The sequence below is a fragment of the Solanum dulcamara genome, chromosome 9 (genome assembly GCF_947179165.1).
Source record: "Solanum dulcamara chromosome 9, daSolDulc1.2, whole genome shotgun sequence".
Lineage (NCBI taxonomy): Eukaryota > Viridiplantae > Streptophyta > Magnoliopsida > Solanales > Solanaceae > Solanum > Solanum dulcamara.
Window position 1 is genome coordinate 63,722,969 of NC_077245.1, and position 22,896 is coordinate 63,745,864.

Below are 22,896 nucleotides of genomic sequence, written 5' to 3' on the forward strand. Positions count from 1 at the left end.
CTTCAGAAGATGTGGATCAACTTCTATTACATTGTCAAGTAGTGACACACCTGTGACAAGAGGTTCTAAGTTGGTTTAAAATATAGTGGGTCATGCCAAGGAGAATAAAGGAGACATTTCATTGCTGGACTTGCAGAAGGAGGAAAAGGAAGACCCAACGCATGAGATGTAGCTCAACTAGCTCTTATGTGGGTAGTGTGGAGAGAGAGGAATATGATAGTTTTTGAAGGGATCGAGACTGATTTTGTACATGTGAAGAGTAGCCTTAGGAATATGATAGTTTTTGAAGGGATCGAGACTGATTTTGTACATGTGAAGAGTAGCCTTATGTCTCTAGTTTCATTTTTGTGTACCAATGAGATCCTTGTTTGCATAGATTATTGGGTGACGTTTATATAGAACCATATTTTGGTCTAGGTTTCTATACTTTTGTGTACTACTTGTATACAAGGATTTTATACCTTTCTAAAATAATGGCTATGGAGATTCTGTATTATAGATAGAGCCTTATGGAGGAGATATAGCAGGAAAGTATGGTTTATATAACCAGTGGACAACTGAAGAGGTAATCGGCAAATTTGGATGCAGTCTGGAAGACCATTAGAAGACTATGGCCACATTTCAGAAACAACATATGCATTAGTGTTGGGGATAGACTGAAGACAGGGTTCTGGAATGAAATATGGATAGGGGAGGACAGTTTGACAAACCTATCTCCTCATTTATATACATGGAGTCTGCAGAACAATGGAACTGTGGCACAAGTGTGGAGTCAACAGGCTTGGAATCTACTTTCTAGGAGAGCATTGAATGATTGGGAAACTGAGGTGGTTGCCAAGTTATTAGGGTTCTTAATGATTTCCCAGGTACTTCTCAGCAGTGTTATCAAAGGCGCACTTAAAGCACGCTTAAGCCCTTAAGCGAGGAGAAGCGATTCTTAATGATTTCCCAGGTATTCTCAGTTCTCAGAGGTCTGATAAGCCGATATGGAAGATACACAACAAAGGGGTCTATACAGTGAAATCATGCTATTGGAAGATGACCTATAATGTCTCACTGATTGAGAGATGGCCTTGGAAACTGCTTTGGAAGCTGAAATGTCCATTGAAAATCTCATGTTTTGTTTGGCTACTAATCAGGAAAGCATGTCTTACTCATGAAGTCCTACAGAAAAGAGGCATGCAAATTTGTTCAAGGTGCTTTATGTGTGAACAGGAAGCTTAAGTGAACAACCATCTATTCATACACTGCCAAATAGCTGCTAGTTTTTGGATGTTTTTATGCATTTTGGGGGTTAGCTGGGTGATGCCAAAGACTACTTTGGAGCTTCTAAACAGTTGGCCAGGAGTTGGAAGCAGAGGTAAAAAAAAAAGAAGAAGAATGGTGGAAGCTCATCCCAACATGTATTTGTTGGTCCATATGGAAGGAAAGAAATACTAGGTGCTTTGAAGGACAGAAAGCAACTTTTCAAATGATTAAAACAAACTTTATTAGTCTTCTATTTTTTTGGTGTAAACAAGATTTGGTGGGGAGGTGGTAGAAGTGGTTGATTTCTTAGGAAACTTGTAATCTGATTACCGTCATGGGGGTGTGCCCATCACACTATTGGATGTAAATTTCCAATTCAACATTTCTTGGGTGATGAATCTTTTTGTGAATACAAAGTTACCCTTATTTCAAAAAAAAAACCTCAGGTGTACCATATACTTTGTCCAACTCAGCCGTATAATTGCTATTTGGGGGCCAGTAACTAAACTCCGTGCAAATATGGTGTCTATTTGCCTATTAAGGTCCCTACCCCTTCCCAAAAAAACCAACCAAAGATGAGAATTATTTCAAGTGACAATTCAGAATAGAGATGAAAGAAACTATAAGAAAACAGTTTCAGCTTTAGGCAATGATGCCTTGCCATCTTCCACATTCCCTTTTCTGGAAAACAGTCACTTCATAATATTTTTCTGCTTCCTGGAGTCAAATAGTATAAACTTTTCAAAGTAAGATTTTAGTTAATTATTTTGGGATTCTAGAGATTGTGAATTTATGGACGTACATTTCATACTTACTGAGTTTTGCCAGTATCCTTCTTAGTTGAAGTTACTTTCGATCCATGTCTTGGTTGCTGGAGTAATTCTTTTCTTTGTGATCGGACTGCTTGTTTATTATCAGTTGACATTTTTCACTTTAGATTGTCGAAACTTAAGCAAATTGGTTACTAACTTCAAGTTGTTTCACTTTTGGCTATAATAGAAATTGATAGAAAGGAAGCTCGGGTTAATGCTATGCGCTCTGCCATTCATGAGACATTTCCTGAACCAAACAGGCGCTTATTACAGAGGTAGATCCATTTTGTATGATGTTGATTAGTCTGCATGAATTCTTTCTTGGATTCTTTCGTTTCACTTTTTCGTGGAATCTCTTATGGTGATGTTGTTATCTTCTTTTTCATGATAAACTACCTCACCCTTTGTGCTAGTTTTTTTATATGATTGCTTTACCTTTTCAAAACAAAAAGAGTTTTATATATCTCAAGTTGGATTTGAGAAAAAACTAAGTTAATTATAAAAGTGGAGAACAGAATGGGAACTGAAATCTTATTAAAACAACAACAACATCCCCAGTGTTATCCCACAATTAGGATTTGGGGAGGGTGGTGTGTACGTAGCTTTACCCCTACCTTGTGAAGGTAGAGAGGAAAGACCCTCGGCTCAAGTAAAGCATATCAAAATCAAGTATGGAAAGGAAAAACAATTGTAAAGAAGTCATTCTAAAAATAAAGGAGAAGAGAGCAGTATCAACAACAAATAATATGGTAACCGAATCAAGGGAAACAATGGTAATAATATAATCGAAGAATAAGATAGTAGGAGAGTAATGATACCAATATTGATAAGGGAAACTAGACAACGCTCAATTACCTACTAACCTTTTACCCTAATCCTCGACCTTCATATCCTCCTCCTATCTAGGTCATGTCCTTGGACTAGAAACATTGTTACTTCGTTTGGGTGTGGTTTGTGGAGGAGTATCATGAAGGGGTGGGAAGATTTTTGTGGATATATCTCTTTCAAGGTTGGGGATGGAAGTAGGACTAGTTTTTGGGTACGTAAGTGGTGCAAGGAGATCGAATTGAAGGAAGCCATTCCTAATTTATATTGCATTTCTTGCCAGAGAGAGATGACAGTCCAACAAATTTGTAGGTCCCACGAGGGTGTTACTCATTGGGACTTCAGATTCAGAAGGTACTGGAGATGGAAGAATTTCACAATTTGATAGAGCTTTTGTAAGGGCTAGACCACCAAACAACTTATTGGATGTATGGAGGTGGCAGAAGAGTGGTGATGACTTATTCACTGTTTGCTCTTCTTATAAGAGGTTGCTAGTGAGAGAAGAAGGTTCTTCCCCCATGACTCCATTTGGATCCCTAGAGCACCAAGTAAGGTTTGTTTCTTTGTATGGTTGGTAGCAAGGGGTGCGATATTAACAACGGAGAATCTGAGAAAGAGGAGGATCACCTATGTTAGTTGGTGTTTCAAGTGTAAAGTGCAGGCGAACGTGTTGATCATCTCCTTTTGCATTGTAAGGTGGCTAGTTGATTATGGAGGTTGGCCCTAAATTTTTTTAAGATGCAATGAATCATGCTGGGTATAGTGAAGGAGGCCTTGCAAAGTTGGACTCATAGAAGGGGGAAGGAAAGCCCGAGGGCATGGTGCGTTGCCCTCTTAGCAATCATGTGGGTCATTTGGAAAGAGAGGAAATGGGAGGGCTATTGAAGGGGTGGAACTTGGTTTTGTAAAATGAAGTGTAGTGTTTTGTTCCTAGTTTCTTTTTGGTGTACTTGCGAGGTCCCAATTTTTATAATTGGATCTCTTTTGTTGAGAACCATATTTTGGTGTAGGTTCTCTTCTTTTGGTATATGGCTTGTATATGGAGTTTCCCCCCAAATGTTAATAATATTATTTATCTTATCATAAAGTTATACCCAAGTATGAAACGTATGTTCCCAAGAAAAGTTTATGATGTCTGTGTTCACATTGAAAATTTGCATGGGGAATGGTGATATGTTTTTGTATTTAGAGCAGAAGGATGAAAGAAGTACATCTAGTTGATTGTTATGTTCTGCTTGTAGCTTTACATTTATTGATGGAAGAAGAATTTATATGTGCAGCCAACTTAGTCATCAGTTCTCAGATCTTCGACCCAGAAACCTGTCTTTCCCCCCGTTTATTTTCTCTAAAATACTCTCTTCCACTACCCTTTGGGCTGGCTCAGTGGTTTGGGCTTGGGACTTCCATGTTGGAGGTCTCAAGTTCGAAACCCTTTGCCAGCGAAAGCAAGGGGTTTGCCTTTTGGGTTGAGCTCGTCGCATCGGGCTTGCCTAGTGCGGGTTACCTCTTTTGTGTGGTTTGCGAGCTATTGCATAGGAGCGGGGTTTTTACCCTATGCGCACCTAAAGGGTAGCGGCTGCAGGTTTCCCTTGTTTATCAAAAAAAAAAACTCTCTCCCACTCACTGTCTCATTCAAGTGATTGCTAGCTTACTGGTGTTACTTTTGTGCTCAACTTCCCCTATATCCGCATTCATAGTTATTCTGCTGAGAGGTTGTCGGTTTAAAGCTTAACTCAGTATTCTGACTAAATGTAAGACATTTCCCTTACCACCATGGTTGTTATAGATCCATTTTACTAAATTGCTGACAAGAAAATGATCAAGTCATGGGATAGAGACAGGGATACTCCTTAAAGTCTTTGTTCAATGGTAACTGCAGTCATATTTGCACAGTAGTTTATTACATCTTTATTCGAGGAAGCTGAACATCCATATAATAGCCAGAGAATTTTTTAGTTTTTTGGTTTCTCTTTAATCTTCAAATTCATGCATCAGTATACCAACCTAACCTGTAAATTTGCTTCTCCTGTAGAATTCTGAAGATGATGCATACAATTTCTTCACATGCATCTGAAAATCGGATGACTCCATCTGCTGTTGCTGCTTGTATGGCACCATTGCTTTTACGCCCTCTTTTAGCGGGGGAATGTGAGTTGGAGGATGACTTTGATGTTAGTGGAGAAAACTCTGCTCAGCTTCTTGCCGCCGCTAATGCAGCCAATAATGCCCAGGCTATTATTACGACACTTCTTGAGGAGTATGGGAATATTTTTGATGTAAGTGGCTCCAAAATAAAAGACAAGTGTGTTCACCAAAAAGTAAAACCCTGAAGTTGTTTTAGAGTTTATATCTTTTCTCTTTTGTGGCTTGATTTCTTTGCCCTTTCTCCTTATTTATGTGTTTATTTCACTTTTTTCCTTTATTTATGGGTTCTGTATCATTATCCCATGTGATTCTCTTTCATCACTCTCTGCATTTGATTTCTGTTTATTGGTTCTGGATTTCATATTTCAAATGGAAGTATTTTCTCTTCATTGACTTACTTGGTCTATCTTACTATAGTACATATTTGTTGTACTTATTATGTCCTGCAGAATTTCGTTTGATGGTTGTGCTTAGCTATGTATTGCCTTTGCTTGCAGGATGATAATCTTCATAGGTGCTCTATTTCAGCAGATTCTCAAATTGTAAATAGTGGGAGTGAAGAGTCGTCAGATGATGAAAATCTGGACATGGAGGATAATGGTTTTCATGATGCAGAGAATGAGGTTGACCCAGATTCGGACGATGACCGTGAGCGTGTATTGAGTGGAAAATTAAGCGAAAGCAGTGGCTCTGCTGCCAGTGATCTTTATGATTATAAGGTTCATGCTCCTTCGCATCCTCTTTCTTGGGACATGTAAATGAAGTGTTTCCATTTTCCATTTCACTTACTGATTTCTTCTTTCTTGATTGGGGATGATATGTAAATGAAAATAAGGAATCCAGGCACAAATATGATTCTCTAAAAAGGGCACCAATTCGAATTTCGTAGGTGATCGAAAAATTACGGAAACCCACAAGCAACCCCCTAATATATTAGAAGCATTTTTAACTCTTTCAGAAGTCCTGTTCCTTTTTTCTTCTCTTTTCAGATCATCCACATAATTGCCACAGACCACTTCTCATACTCTAATCTCCTCTTCCTTTTAAATGCTTAACCTGGCCTCAAATGTTAGATATATTCCATACTGTGCTCACAGTACATCCTTTCAATTCTCTTGCACATAAAGCACCAATTGGCATGGATTACCTGCCTCTTCCTCAAATGTTTGACAATACCTGGCATTACCAAATTAATATCATACATATTCCAAACTGTGCTCCACAATACTTCCTTTCCAATCTCTTTCACGGAGAGCACTGAGTGGCATGGATTACCTTCCTCTTTCTCATATTCTCAGCTGTGAGTGTGGTTAACCAAGCAAAAATAGACATTTCTGGGTTCTCTAGAACTAGACGAAAGAGTAGGGAAGAGGAATCCTCCCTACTCAGTAAACTGTGATAAAGTGATTTAACTATGAATAGTCTTATTAGGATAGTTGTTCTGAAAAACGATTTTCTTGAGCTGAGGGTCTATCGTAAACAGTCTTTCTACCCCACAAAGGTAGCGTTAAGGTCTACGCACTCAACCAGGACTATACTAGGTATGTTGTTATTGTAGTCCTATTAGGATATTTGACTTGGGATATGTGTCGTACATGATTTTTTTATATTTGTAATAACCAAGACAACACAATAAAAGAAGCATTTGTTGCATAGATGTCTGGTCAACTATTTAATAGCTACTAGTGCATATATTTGCAGTCAATTCGTGCTATAAATGCAGAGGATTTTTTATTTTTTTGATCAACTAAAAGATTTCATTGATATGAAAAGGCCATTATGGCTGTATACAAAAGGTATATCAAAAAAGGAGAAACCTAAAAAATATGGCTCTCTCAAAAGACCCAATCCTCAATACATACCAGAAATGCATTGGTGCACTAAAAGAGAATTAGGGATCGGAGACTACTCCTCAATTGAGCAAAGCTCATCTCCACCCCTTCAAAAGATCTCCTGTTTCTCTTTTTCCAAATGATCCACAAAAAAGTAAGAGGAGAAATATTCCAAGCATTGTGCCTTCTTCCCCTAGCTCCACTCTTCCAGTTGAACATCAACTCCTTCACGGATTTTGCCATAGCCCAACAAACACCAAACCATGTAAAGATACTCCACCATAACCTCATTGCTAGTTTGGAATGTATCGGAATATGATCCTCATCCTCACCTGCCTCCTTACACAGGAAACACCAACTTATGCAAGCAACCTTCCTTTTCCTAAGATTCTCCCCCGTCAATATCACCCCTCTAGTTGCCAACCAGGTGAAGAAACACCATTCTCAGCACATTAGGTATCCAGACCGAATCATATGGGAAACTGTCTTCCGCCCTAACCAAAAACTTTCATAGAACTTGACAGAGAAAACTTTGTTATTTCCCAAATCCCAACTCAAAGCATTTGGTTTGTCAAGTGGTTCACAAAGCTCCCTCTTTGTGCACCGGGAAGCCCTTTATTTCTATTCCGTTTTTTCATATAATTCTAACCTTGAGAAGGCGGAATGAACCAGAGATTAATTCATGTATTCTGAGATCTGAGAAGGCACGAGTTAACCCTACAAATGCGAAGTCATATACTTACAACTATTTCCTACGGCTTTTATCCATACAAAAAGGTAATAGTTATTTGTCTATTGCTTCTTCTTAGTCATGCATGAATGAAAATGTTATACCTATATAACAATCTATATCAAAAGGATATAGTTACTCCTCTGGTGTGTTTCATACAAAATTGATTCCTTCTAATCTCATGTATGAAGTTTGGGCAACTAGAATGTCCTGCCAACTTATTAGATTTTTTGTAGATATTTATTTAGGGTGTGCATTAATTTTGCTACACAGGATTTCGGCAGTGATGATTCGGATGTTGAGTCTCCTAGGGATAGTAGTGTACAAGGAGTGACATTAAAACGAACTGTAGACACTCAGCCCCATGAAGCTTCTAATGTTCCCTTCAGCGAACAGCTGGAAAGATGTGGAAATGAAGTTGATGGTCCTTGTGAATTAGCTGGTAGTGAGTCTCAGCAATCTATGGGTGAAATACTCTCATCTATGAATCCACCTCATGGTATCTCTGGACCTGATTCGTGCGCAGACAAGCCTAGCAGCAAGCTAACTCCTTCTAACCTGAATGTCAAAAGGTCAACCTTTTGGGGGAGAAGCAATGTGAGTTTTGGCTTTCATGGACTGATTTCACTTGGGACTATTTAATTTTTTGTCGGTTATACTCCATTTCAGTTGTAGTTAGTGTCACAGTTTCTTTTGTTTACGGTTGATACATAAATATTTTCTATCACATGGTTAGTCTAATTGATGTGGTTATTATTATGTAAAATCTGTGGGGGTTCTCTAGTGTCTAGAACACTCAAAATTTGACTTGTACTTTGAGAATTATTTGTTACCTTTTGGACAGATCTGGCAATTATGGAACTTCTATTTATGTGGAGGAAAACAGCAAATAGCTTTCTTTTCTTTAAATAGATAATCAAACTTCGGAAAAAATTATTGATTGATAAATTGGCGTTTTCTAGAAAAATTGAAATAAATAAAAGAAGTGTGGTGTCTGTCACCCATTTGTATCATAACAGCTGAAATTGGGAATCTGATATTTTGATTATTTTCTTTTGCACAGGCTAGAAAGACGCCATCAGCGGAATCAATTGATTCCTCTGGAGAGGAAGAGTATGTTTCTCTGCCCCCCCCCTGGTGTCTAGAGAAACTTGTTCCATTTAATTGTAATGTATTTTATTCTTTTGGGAGATCGAGGATAGATAAATGGCCTCTTTGATGTTAATATGAACATTTACTTCCTTTTACTTAAATAATGGAAGTTCGATTATCAACAGAAATCTCTATGGTATCAACGTGGATATTTACTTCCTTTGGTATTATATTTACTTTTGAGTCTGAGAGTTGTTCTATAACGAGGGAGAATGGGTGAGGGTTGATGCAAAAAGTGTTACAATTCTTGGTGAAATGCTTATGTGCAAATGTAAATTGTTCGCAGTGAGGTTTCAGTGCCATGTGACATTGATGTCCTTTTATTTTTCCGTGCATCTATTTATTTGTTCGATTTGCATTTTGTAAATTCAAAACCTCATGGAGAGATGCAACACTGAAAGATAAAAAGCTTCCAGACCATATAGCATTAATGAGTTAGTTTAATTCTTGTTTCACCCCTTTTTATTATTTAGCATCCTTTCTAATGTGGGCCTTGATAACTTGTCGACAGGCTTGCCGTACAGAGACTTGAGATTACCAAAAATGACTTGCGCCATAGGATTGCAAAGGAGGTAATCTATATCAGTAGCTTTTGCACCTCATATTTCATCTTCTCTCTTTTTTTTTTCTGATACCCTTACCGTTGCAACTTTTACTAGGCAAGAGGAAATGCAATTCTGCAGGCTAGCTTGGAGAGACGGAAGCAAGCCTTGCATGAGCGTCGTTTGGCTCTTGAACAAGATGTATGCTTTATTTCCTGTGCAATAAATTCCTAGAAAGCCCACAAACAATGTTTTCCTTCCAAGCTGATTTTTTCTCTTTTCCTTGAAGGTCTCTGTGTAAATGTAGTGGCTGGCTGCACTAATCTATACACATTGACTTAATATAGCTGAGCTAAACTACTACAAAACCATATTCTTGGCAACCTTATTCTTTTCTAATTTATGCCCATCTTTTGGGTTGATTGTTTACTCATGACCTTTCCAATTCAATATCAGCCCTTTCTACTTTATCCAAATTTTCTTATATTGTGGTCACTATGCAAAATATAGCAGGGTTACTCTTTAATAAAATTTACGAGTCTTTCTATGTGTTCATTGATGTTTAAGATGTGGTGTGCACTTTTTGTTGGTGAAACGTTTTGCTCCACAAGATACCATATGTCTTCTATGGTGTAAGAAACCATGTGTGGTTTTGATGAAGGTTGCAAGATTACAAGAACAGCTACAAGCTGAGAGGGATCTAAGAGCTGCACTGGAAGTTGGTTTGAGTATGTCTTCTGGACAATTGTCGGGCACTCGTGGTATGGATTCCAAGGTTTGTATTGATGATTCAGTAGGTTTATATAGTATTGATGATTCAGTAGGTTTATATTCTTCCAGTTTCGGTAGATTTTAATATCCTTCTGAAAGGTATTACTTTCTTAAAGACTAGGGCCGAGCTCGAAGAGATAGCCCTGGCAGAAGCAGATGTGGCTAGATTAAAGCAGAAAGTTGCTGACTTGCATCATCAACTTAATCAGCAACGGCAGCATCACTATGGCTCACTATCTGATGCTTGTGAGCGGTTTCAAAATGGGCCAAACCATAATTCTCAATTGTGAGTTTTTGGATCAGTTTTGTACTTTTTCAGGGGCAATTGCTTCAATGGCAAGCACTTCTTAGTTGCATGCTATCATTTACAAATGTAGTTGCTATTTATGAGGAGTTTTTGATATGATTGTCCATATATTCTTGTTCTAAACAGAAAATCACTAGTACTTTTCAGGGGCAATTGCATTAACATTTCATCCATGGACATGCATAATGAAAGAAACGGGAGGGGGGGGGGGGGGACTGAACCATCTATCTTGATTTTGGATAATTTTTCCATATACTTAAGAAGTGTGTTTTTATTTGCAGGAAGTTTTTCCAGCAAGATTTTGACACAACACTGGCTTTCTGTAATCATGAAAGAAGACAAAGAAGTGAGGTGATTTTTATCATTTATAAGCATATCGATTACACAAAATTTGTTCATAAACAAGTTAAACTTGCTGCATTTATCTGGGTTCCGATATTCTTTGATCATATGAGAAATTAAGACGAAGGGAAGTAGAATTGAGAAAAACTCCACTTGATTATTCCCTCAAGCCATTGGGGTTCAAATAGCAAGTATACATATTCTAAGAATGGAGAGAGAATAACAACAACAACATACCCATTGAAATCTCACAAGTGGGGTCTGGGGAGGGTAAAGTGTACGCAGACTTTACCTCAACGTCATGAAGGTAGAGAGACTGTTTCTGAAAGACCCTCAGCTTAAAAGTACCAGTCCCAAGAAAGAGAGAGCAACAATATATATATATATATATATATATATACACACCATATCGGCTAAAACAAGAAGCGCTACAAATTCTACAAGACAAGAACATTACTAATAGCAAGAAAATGGTAGTCAGATGGCAGTAACAACACAATTAAACTGGCACGCCTAGGCCTAAGACTGTCGCAGTGCAATACTACAATATACCCCTGCTAGCCTTCTACCCTAATACGCGACCTCCACTCCTTTCTATCTAAGGTCATGTCCTCGGTAATATGAAGTTGCGCCATATCATGTCTAATCACCTCTCTTCAATACTTTTTTAGTCTACCCCTACTCCTCCGCATAGCCTCCAAATCCAACCGCTCGCACCTCCTAACTGGAGCGTCGACACATCTCCTCTGCACATTTCCAAACCATCTCAGTCTTGCTTCTCTCATCTTGTTTGCCACAGAGGCCACTCTCACCTTTTCCCGAATAGCCTCGTTCTTAATCTTATCACGCTTGGTATGTCCACTCATCCATCTCAATATCCTCATCTCCGCAACATGCATCTTCTGAACATGAGTGTTCTTGACTGACCAACACTCCATACCATATAACGACGACGGCCTAACCACCATTTTGTAAAGCTTACTTTTAAGTTTAGGTGGTACCTTCTTATCACATAGGACTCCAAAGACAAGCCTCCATTTCGTCCATGCTGCCCTAATGCGATGCGTAACATTTTCGTTGATGTCCCCATTACTCTGGATGACGAATCCAAGATATTTAAAGCTTTCTCTCTTGGGGATAGATTGAGTGGCAAGCCTCACTTCCATGCCCTCTTCATCCGATGCAATAATGAATTTGCACTCCAGGTACTCTGTCATGGTTCTGCTCAATTTGAACCCTTTCGACTCTAAGGTTTATCTCCAAACCTCCAACCTATCATTGACTCTGTCCCAAGTTTCATCAATCAAAACTATATCATCAGCAAATAGCATACACCATGGAACCTCCTCCTGAATAGATCGTGTCAGCTCATCCATCTTTAAGACAAGGCCCAAGACAAAAAGAAAAAGACTAAGCACGGATCCCTGATGTAGTCCCATCTCAACAGGAAAGCGCTCTGAGTCACCTCCCATCGTCCTAACCCGAGTCTTGGCTTTAGTATACTTATCCTTTATCGCCCTAATATAAACCATCGGAACACCTTTAGCCTCCAAACACCTCCAGAGAACCTCCCTCGGCACTTTGTCATAGGCCTTTTCAAGATCAATGAACACCATATGGAGATCCCTCTTTCTTTCTCTAAATTTCTCCACCAGTCTCCGCATAAGATGGATTGCTTCAGTAGTCGACCGCCCCAGCACGAATCTGAACTAGTTCTCTGAAATTGACACTCTTCTCCTCACCCTCATCTCTACCACTCTCTCCCAAATTTTCATAGTGTGGCTCAACAATTTGATAGCTCTGTAATTATTACAGTTTTGGATATCACCCTTGTTCTTATACAATAGGACGATAGTACTCCACCTCCATCCATCAGGTATCTTAACTGTCTTCAAAATAACATTAAACAACCTAGTCAACCACTCTAAACCTGCCTGGTCAGTGCTCTTCCAAAAGTCCATCGGAATCTCGTCGGGTCCGATCGCTCTCCCCTTCCTCATCCTACTAATAGCACACCTAACCTCCTCAACCCTAAAGCACCTGCAGTACCCAAAATCCCGAAGACTATGGGAGTACGCCAAATCACCCATTACAATATCTCGGTCCCCTCTTTCATTTAAGAGTTTGTGGAAATAAGATTGCCACTTTTGCTTAATAGAAGTCTCATCCACTAGTACTTCACCTCCCTCGTCCTTGATGCACTTTACTTGATCCAAGTTGCGAGCTTTTCTCTCTCTCTATTTGGCGAGCCTGTACAATCTCTTATCCCCACCTTTCTCTCCTAAATCGACATATAAGCGTTCAAAAGCTGCAGTCTTAGCACTCATGACCGCCGACTTTGCTTCTGTCTTCGCCGTCTTATAAATACCTTTAAGCCTAAACTTCTCAGCTTCATCCACGCACTCAAACCATGCAGTATAGGCCACCTTCTTAGCTTTTACTTTGTCTTGAACTTCTCCATTCCACCACCAATCTCCTTAACGATCACCAAAGATTCCTCTCGATAATGCAACCAGCGATCGTGTCCTACATGTTTACATTTCCTCTACTATTTCAGTACCCCGTACCAATTAACTTCTCCCCCATCTCCTGAGAAAGAGCAGGGATTTGGCCCTCCCATCTAATCCTCGGTCGATCGTAAAGTGTTTTCTTTCTCCTATCCCTCTTAATCTCCTAATCCGTCACCAAAAGCCTATGTTGGGTAGTAATATTTTCGCTTGGGATAGCCTTCCAATCCTTACAAAGGCCTGTATCCCCCTTCCGAAAGAGTAGGTAATCAATCTATGTCCTAGCTACCGTGCTACTAAAGGTAACCAAGTGATTTTCCCTCTTTAGAAAACGCGAGTTAGCAATTACCAACTCAAAGGCTTTGGCGAACTCCAGGAGAGATGCCCCGCCACCATTCCTTTCCCCAAAGCCGAAGCCTTCATGGACATCATCAAAACCACCAGATGTTGTTCCGATATGACCTTTGAAATCTCCACCAATGAAAATCTTTTTGGTGCTCGGTATACCTCTCACTACCTCATCCAAATCCTCCCAAAAAAGCCTCTTGACTTCCTCATCCAGGCCCACATGGAGTGCATACGTACTAGCAATATTCACAATAAGTCTACCTATAACCAGCTTAATAGTCATCAACCTATCACTGATCCTCTTTACCTCCACCACACTCTCTCTAAGATCCGCGTCAACTAGAATACCTACCCCATTTCTATCTCTAGAGCTTTCTGAGTACCACAATTTAAACCTGTCCACATCCCGAGCTTTGGTAACTACCCATCTAGTCTCCTGAACACAAGCTATATTAATCTTTCTCTTCTTAAGACTCTTCACTAGCTCTATGGACTTCTCCGTAAGTGACCCTATGTTCCACGATCCTACTCTCAACTTAAGATAACCCGCCCCCCTCTTACCACTATTTCCCCTTGCCTTCAACCCCAATCGAGGACATGACCCTAGTCCACCATCAGTTTCTAACACCACTAAAAAAATATGAAGTACAAAGTGAAAAGCTAAGAACAAATATAAATCAAGAGGATACAAGCAACAAGATAGATGACAATTTATAATGTAGACTAGTTACAACACTCACTAACTAATAGGCAAGTATGATAACTCAAGAACACTAGCCAATAAGTGATGAAAGAGGAAAGAAAAGTAAGACAAAAACAAAACAAGAACGATAGTGGTAGGCAAACTAATCAGAGGCAAAAACAGTAGTTGGGGTACGAGGGAACCGTTAAAAAGAGGAAGATAGAACCTAGCCTCCTGGACGTCGCCGGAATATGCTTGGAGCCACCGGAATCTGGGCAGACCCGTTTCGCCGGAAAACGCGAGAAGACGACAAAGAGTTGGTCGGGATGGCAAGCCGTTGAAGATGAGAGGGAGCTTGGTGATGCTATGTGTGGTCGCCGGCGATACAATGCCGCCGGCTCAATGGAGAGAGAATCAAATACATAATTACAAGCTGATAGTTTGACTGCACGAATTTTGTAATAGTGTCTCCCAAGAGCCTCTTTCTTTGATGAGGTGATGGTCGATCTCAATGTGTTCAGCTTTCTCATGAAACACCGGGTTTGATGCAATCTGAAGAGCAGCTTGGTTATCTCACACAAGTTCCATTTGACTGATTTGTCCAAACTTCAATTCTTTGAGTAATATTTAATCTAAATTAGTTTGCAAGTTGCCACATCCATTGCGCGGTATTCTACTTCTATGCTAGATCAAGCAATCACATTTTGTTTTTTGCTTCTCATTACCTCCTACCAGAACACAATATCCAGACGTAGATCGTTTATCAGAAGATGATCCGGCCCAATCAATGTTTGTGTATCCAACAATTTGTTCATGGACTTAATTTTAAAAAAAGCAATCCTTTGTCTGGTGTTGATTTCGTATATCGAAGAATACATACAATTGCATCTAAGTGTGACTATCACACGGACAATCCATAAACTGACTTACAACACCCACACGGAAGGCAATGTCAGGGAAAGTCACTAGTAGATAGTTTGACTCACCAAAAAATAGCCTATACCTTCCAGGATCATAATGGGCTTTCTTTGTCGTGGTAGCAGTTTAACATTTTTATACATAGGATTGTCAATAGTTTAAAACATGTCATACTTGCCTCTCAAGAGTCTTTAGGGCGTTGTGTTTTGAGATGATGCCTAGGAAATACTTCAATCTTGCCTAGTCCTTTCGTCTGGTAGTGCTGAAAGAAATGTTTCTTTAACCTAATTATATCATCCTGATGGGCTGATCTTTCTCAAAAAAAGAAAATTGCCTATGATGGCTATATTATCATAACATAACTACCAAATGTATGCAAAAATTTGGAGCAGTATGTCAATAGAATAAGAAATGATCAGTCTCACTGTGAGTCATACCAAACTACTAAATAACTGTGTTAAACTTCCCAAATCAAGGTTGAGAAGACTGTTTCAGACAATATAGAGACTGATGCAACCGACATACAAGACCCCTCGACCCCCGAGCAATAAAACCAGGTGGTTGCTCTATATATATGTCATCCTCAAGATCACCATGCAGAAAAGCATTCTTAGTGTCTAATTGACAAAGAGGCCAATCGAGATCAACAACCATGGATAGAAAAGGAGGGGCAAAATGCTATTTTAGCCATGAAGAGAAAGTATCACTGTCATCTAGTCCAATATCTGAATATAGTCTTCTGCAATAAAGCGGACCTTAAGGTGCTTTCTTTGGTACTACTATTATTTTACACGATCCAGGAACTTCCATAACGTTGGCATGATTCGGTTTGAGTAACGGATCCTATCAATTCGACCATTTAGACCAACTTTGATTACATAAACACATCGACAACCTACAATAGGTTTACTTGGAGGTACAAGAACAAGGTCTGAAGTTCCACTAGCATGTAAAACAAACATTTCTTCGATCATAGCTTGTTGCCGTCTAGGATGAGATAGCACTTCACCTGTAGACTTAGGGTAGAAACAGAGGACAACGATGTTGGTTTTTTTAAAAGATGGGGCAACAAAAAAGGGTTAAAATGACTCTCAATGGATTGAATAGCTTTCAATAATTTTATTAAGCATTGATGAGCTTTAAATAGCCAACATAAAATACATAATCTGCATAGTTTGAAATTTAAAAGTAACTAAAATATCTCAACAAACTAATCTATCTAATAAAAAATTTAAAATTCAAATTATCCTAAACTTAAGCAATTTATTAGATTAAAAATTACTGCAGTAACTAAAAGCAAATTTCAACACTCCTCCTTTGCTTTATTTACTGCAATTAAAAAAACTGCTCCTCCTCAATTTTTGCTCTAGCAGTTGTTGATGCTGAATTTTTCTTGGTTATTTTTGAACTTGCACATTTTTTGGATATTGATCTTTCCCTTTTTCTTTCTTTTTCTTCTTTTGATTTTGTGCTTCAAAAACACTTTCCATGATATTGTCGTGTAAAAGTTCTTTTGAAAGTGCTTTTATTTGGACAATTGTAGGATTTGCAGAGTGTTGTTGTAAGTATTTTCCTTCCATTACGACAATACATATGACATAGGTTATAAAATATGATTGCAATTTCGGTGACCAAATTTGATAGTTTTTGTCACTGAAACTTTTTTGGGCATTCAAAGAGAGACTGCTCTTGACATCGATATTTGTTGAAAATAGCCCTACGCTTTGAAAATAAGCACGAGTTGAAAATGGTAGCTCTTACGGTTAAAAAGGTAGCCCTTACGGGTTAAAAATTGTATGGTAGTTTTTTGAAAGAACTCACAGATCCCGTAAGATCTATAAATCTCTGATACCACTGTTGGTTTTTTTAAAAGATGGAGCAGCAAAAAAGGGTTAAAATGACTCTCAATGGATTGAATAACTTTCAATAATTTTATTAAGCATTGAGGGGCTGTAAATAGCCAACATAAAACACATAATCTACATAGTTTGAAATTTAAAACTAACTAAAATATCTCAACAAACTAATCTATCTAATAAAAAATTTAAAATTCAAATTATCCTAAACTTAAACAATTTATTAGACTAAAAATTACTGCAGTAACTAAAAACAAATTTCAATAAACAATGATGCAAAGGCATGATGGGGTGATGATGGATGATGATAACTCAAGAAGATATAATGGGGATTAGGATTATAAGTACATCGGATATCTTTCCGAAGTGCGATCGGTGGACTAGGAGGAAACAAGTTTGCATTAGGTGAAGGATTCAGTATAGGACGTGAATCATTTGGACCTGATGTTGGACGTTGACAACTATGACAAGCAAAGAGTGATGGAGCTGCAGAAAGTTGAACTATAAGTGGTGGAACCATAGATGGTGGAGCTGTAGAAGATGGAACTGGAGTTGTAGGTGGTGGAGCTCTAGAGGAAGTATGGTTGGCTTTCATAGAAGGTAACATCAGCGTACATAAGATACTATTGTTGGGGGTCAGGTGAATAACAGTGGTATCCCTTCTGCACCTTCGAGTATCTTAGAAATACACATTTAAGAGCACAGATGTCTAGCTTATCTTTCCCTGAAAGTTATGAACAAAACACGTTCTCCCAAAGACAAGAGATGGGAGAGAGAATAAGGGCGGGTGTGGGGAACTTGATTTAGGATAGCTGAAGAAGGCATATGAATAATAAGATAGCGTGATGTGAGGATTGCATCCCCCAAAAATGCAACGAAACATAAGGTTGTATGAGTGGGTATGAGCAGTCTCAATGAGATGCCTATTCTTTTTTTCAGCTTCCATTTTGTTGAGATGTTTGATGAATGATCCCATGAGAGTTCATGAACTGCTGAAATGGAGAAGATAAATCTTTTTTTTGAAACTGTAACTTGTGTGTATTAATAGACAAACAGTATAGATTGTACTGCAACGTATTTACAAATGCACTTTGGCTTCTGGCTTGAGAGACTGTTCTTACACATGAGAGTCTGGCATAAAGAATACAGTTTCGATACAAGAAACTTTATGTGGGTTTTCAATCTTCCAGATGTACTTCCATGGCTCGTTCATAATCTGATGGTTGGTCTGATTCATTGAACTATATGCATTGCCCACCTTAAAAGAACCACTGCTATGTCCACCATAATTTATCAGACCCCTAGGCCACTGAAGAGTTCCAGTGCCTTGTAAAACCGCCACCCTCTGAATCTCCCAATCATTGAGCAATCTTCTAAAGGTAAAGATCCCATCCTTGGTCTATTCTAAGATCTACAATAGTCTTGCTGGTGATGAACTAGGCCAAAACTATGAGGAAAATTCTCCTGTGGACTACCATTCCCAAGCCAGTTGTCCTTCCAGAAGGAAGTTCTGTTTCCATCGCACAATTTGATGGATGAATTGTTCTTCAATTCATGCCATAGAGCCCTTATGGATCTCTACTGACCGACTCCATCAGATATGTTTGCCTCTTTGGTCATCCATTTATCTTCCTCCCAATACTTTGCTTTAATGACTCTAGAGAAGATAAATGTTTTGGTGCATTATCAATACGAAATGTGAGAATAAAAACCCCCAAATGGATTTTGGATTTCAACATGGAAAATCTTAAAAAAAGAAAAACAATTCAGATCGGTTTTTCACTAAGAATATCCAAGTGCACCTGGAATAATCATCAATGAAACTGACAAAGTAGTGGGTCCAGGTCTCGACAAGGCCCCAAAACATCTTAATAAACTAAAGTGAGGAGGTTTTGCCGAATTATCAGGTCGTTGAGGGAAATAGGTGCGAGTATGCTAATCTCTAAAGTAGACAAGTGAGACAATCCAGGTACCATTCTGAAAATTTTGATAAACTAAGATGTATCAAACATCTATGTAATAAATTAAGTGAATCAATAATAGGACAAGTTGTGGAAGGAGGGACAAGGTGTGAGCGATTGAGGAACGATTAGGAAATATAATTCATTTAAATCACTTCCGTACCAATGATCTGTTCCGTACTATGACAACGAAATTATTGAAGAATGTTACAGAGCAGTTTTTTGTTTGGGACAAGTGACTAATAGATATGAGATCAAAAGGAGTTACAACTTAGAAGAAAAATGAAGAACTGAATTTAAAGTTAAAGAAGGAAGTGGGCTAGCATGAGCTACTTCAGTTGACATGGTTTGAGACCTATGGCCATTGTGACACTATAGTTACAATATTCTAGAATATCTAGATTGTAACAGATCACACTGTAATTGGTGTTACATATTGGCATCTGTGCTTTTGAGATTACTTCCCTCTTCCTGTAATTTTGTATGACAAGCCCTCTGTTGTTGGCTTCTTTATTCTACTACTCTTCAACTTCTCCTTCCATCTTGTTCTTTCTTTTTTCCATTTAGAGGGTGTTTGGATTGACTTATTTAATGTGCTTTTTGGCTTTTAAGCTCTTTTTCTACTTTTTTGTGGTGTTTGGAAAAGATAAAAAGTGCTTTTAAGCACTCACTTTTAGGCCTAAAAGGTATAAAAATTAGCTAAAAAGCCAAAAGTTGGATATTCCCAACTTATGACTTTTAGCTTTTAGCTTATACGCTATTTTTTTAAAAAGCCAACCCAAACACCCTCTTAGGGTGTTTTTGGTGTGGAGGTTTTTCAATTTTTCCATGCTCGGTCAAAACTTTAGGAAAACATTTTCTTTAGGAAAACAATTTCCTTAAAAATGTAAAAAATGACTTTCACAGCGGAAGTAGGAAAACCAAGCTCCACAAGTAGCATTCCACATTGATTGTGTCCTCCCTCTCCTCCAACATACCTCATCTTGACCCCAGAACCCTACTCCCAACCCCATCTCCTAAAGTTTTTGTCTAGATTAAATACAAATGCTTGTAAGGAATGTTTTTTGATTATGTACTGAACACAGAAAAATAAGTTAGAAATCCACTTGTTTTTCCAGAAAATATTTTTCAAAAAAACATTTTCTTTCGTAATGAACGCACCCTTAGTTCTGCTTTATTTAGCATCATCCAACTCTCAAGTCTTTATTTGGTTTAAGGATCCTGAGTTGGAGAGACTGCTTTGTCTCTTCGTGGTTACAGATACCTTTTCCATGTATTTTTTATTTTCTGAAATAATGGAGCAATTTTAAAGGCCTGCACCTTATATTTTACAATTTCATTTCTTCAGTCCTCCCGTGCTACAAGTTGAAAACATGTAATTAGTAACTATGGCATTTCCTGAAAATCAAAACAGAATTGATGACCATGGAAGTTCAGTCTGTTTACATAAATATATACTTCGAATCATCCAAAGGCTGTATTGACCCTTACGACTGCTGCATCCATTTCCAGGAGTCTTTATTCCAAGATGATCTTGTGACCCCTAGAATTTGCTGGAAATTTAAAAGGTTTTTAAGCGTAGGCAAACATTTTGTCCCTTTGTCAATTGAATTTAATTGTAAAAAGATAAGATGCATATCATCTTGAAATTCTTACGTCAAGGTTGTAAGTCACAACATTAATCTAATATTTATCAGTTTGTTGTGTATAAATTTGCATATATATTAACACTCCTTGAAAAAATGCAGGAATTGCTGGGTGCAGATATGAGGAATGTCAAAGGACAAGTACTGACATCTGGGGCCAGTAGTAGGCAGCCTGCTCGGAAGCTATTCCTAGATACAACCTTGAGTGATTCCAAGAGTACTGACGCGTCAACCAGTTTATCCTTGGATGAACTCTGTGCTGTTGATTCTCCCTGTGGGCCTTCTACTTCAAGGGCCATTGAGGTAACAGAAATAAAAACTTCTGCTGCTTCTCATTCTCATCAGTTATGAACAAGGGGTCACACAATTGGCTGCTAAACAAAATTTTGCATACTTGGATGAACCCCATACTGTAGAACTGCTACATCATAGTTTGGTAGGATTTCTTGCACCAGCAGTTTCATACTACCTGGTTTTCTTTTATCACTTTGATTAGGAACATGATACTTGTAAGTTTAGCAACATTGCTAGATCAAGCTTCAAATGCATCGACTGTGTGATGACCCAGAGGCAGATGCATCTTTTTGTTTGATCATTTTAACTGAACCCAGTATTTTCTACCAGGAACATAAATATGAAAAAAAACTAGAATTTCAACAAATATTAAATTTTGAACCTATAGTTTCAAAGATATAATGAATTCAATGCTCGGAACTTTAAGGTAGAACCCATTAAGTTTAGATCCAGGATCCCCTCATGGTGATTGTGCATATATGGATATTTATAGTGATGATCTTTGATGAATTTAGCAGGCGATGGATTATGGACGGCGTCCCTCAGCTGCATCTTCCACTTTGGTAGAATTAACAACACGTCTTGACTTCTTCAAAGAAAGACGTTCTCAGCTGATGGAGCAACTCCATAACCTTGACGTAAACTATGGATCAACATCTCAAGATTTTATGTACAAACCTTCGTCTCCTCCGTGGAACTAATTGAAGATTATGTATGATCAACATCTCACCATTTGTACATCCTCTGTATCATAGCAATGTACTTTATGTATTACAAGATGTACTTTTTTGTGCTTTTTCACCTCTTCCTGCTTTTTGTCTCTATTGAAAAAAAATCAACTCTAGGCCATGTAGTTATTTAATTCATTCTGAAGTTTTACCCCCCCCCCCCCCCCCCAAAAAAAAAAAAAAAAAAAGAAGAAAAGAAATATTTTTTCTGTATAATATAGTAGGCAGTGCGTGTTATGGAATGGAGTAAAAAGCTTTTTGTACTATAATTTGTAAAGACATGTTATGAGATGTAATGCTTCTGAACTCTGGACTACATTCATGCAATTGACATCAGCTTGGATTTGATATGTTCCTACTTCTCATCTCTTATGTGTACAATATGAGTTCCAACATCTATTTTGAAAACTTTTTTCATGTTATAAAATCAACCTAAGAGAGTTGGTAAAATATATCAAAAGATGAAATCAATAGAATAGAGAGATGAGATAAGAGCTTTTTCTTATTTCTTCCAAGTATTTAAGTGTATCAAAATATGTACAATATGTGTGTATATGCCTTTATTTGTAATGTTCATAAAAGCATACAAAAGGTTACCATAACATGGCATTAATCAGAACACTATTGGGGAAGATCACGGAGAAGGTCAGGGGGGGCGTTCACAGTTTGGGTAAAAATTGATCCAAATTGATGAAATAATCGATTTTTATTTGGGCTTAGTTTTGCATTTTTAAAAAACAATAATATTTTGTGTGGTTTGGATTTTTGTTCAAACAATTGAAGGTATAATCGAACTAAACAGATAAATTATATACATATTTTTTTATAATTATATATACATAAAATATTTATGAATAATTTTAAATATCTTATATATGTTATCATCAAAATCTATTTATAATTTATTTATGAAAGCAAAAAATCAATTCGGATTCAAGCCCAAAACCAACAAAAATAAAAATAAAAGCAATAACAATCAATTCTAATTCCTTGTAGCTAGATAAAAATCAAACATTTTCAAGGTTTGTAGGATCATAACGAGTCGCTGGTGGATTGTTTGGTTTATCCTTAGTTTGCCTACTAATTTGTTTTTATGCTCCCTCACCTTATATTTGATTTTAATTTTGTCTATGATTAATAATCGAATCAAAATCGATTAATGTATATTATATTTGGCTTGATTTAATTTTTAATAATTTAAAAATCTATTCCATTGATTTGATTTTAGTTTTAATCAATAACGGGATCCG

At 37.9% G+C, this 22,896-nt stretch overlaps 1 protein-coding gene across 4 annotated transcripts in view; it reads left to right on the forward strand.

Moving 5' to 3' along the window:
- LOC129902206 (rho GTPase-activating protein 7-like) overlaps positions 1-21,977 on the forward strand; it is a 43,035-nt gene extending 21,058 nt beyond the window's left edge. For 2 of the 4 annotated variants that reach the window (XM_055977300.1, XM_055977302.1), the window contains 12 exons: positions 2,248-2,335; positions 4,918-5,161; positions 5,528-5,749; positions 7,866-8,189; positions 8,656-8,705; positions 9,256-9,316; positions 9,404-9,487; positions 9,948-10,061; positions 10,174-10,343; positions 10,646-10,715; positions 20,727-20,927; positions 21,434-21,977. In XM_055977300.1, the coding sequence (XP_055833275.1) occupies positions 2,248-2,335; positions 4,918-5,161; positions 5,528-5,749; positions 7,866-8,189; positions 8,656-8,705; positions 9,256-9,316; positions 9,404-9,487; positions 9,948-10,061; positions 10,174-10,343; positions 10,646-10,715; positions 20,727-20,927; positions 21,434-21,619 (1,814 nt within the window). In that variant the 3' untranslated portion in view covers positions 21,620-21,977. Of the gene's footprint in view, positions 1-2,247; positions 2,336-4,917; positions 5,162-5,527; positions 5,750-7,865; positions 8,190-8,655; positions 8,706-9,255; positions 9,317-9,403; positions 9,488-9,947; positions 10,062-10,173; positions 10,344-10,645; positions 10,716-20,726; positions 20,928-21,433 lie in introns of those variants that run through there. The other 2 variants (XM_055977301.1, XM_055977303.1) reach the window with 2 other exon arrangements.
- Positions 21,978-22,896: the final 919 nt, after the last annotated feature.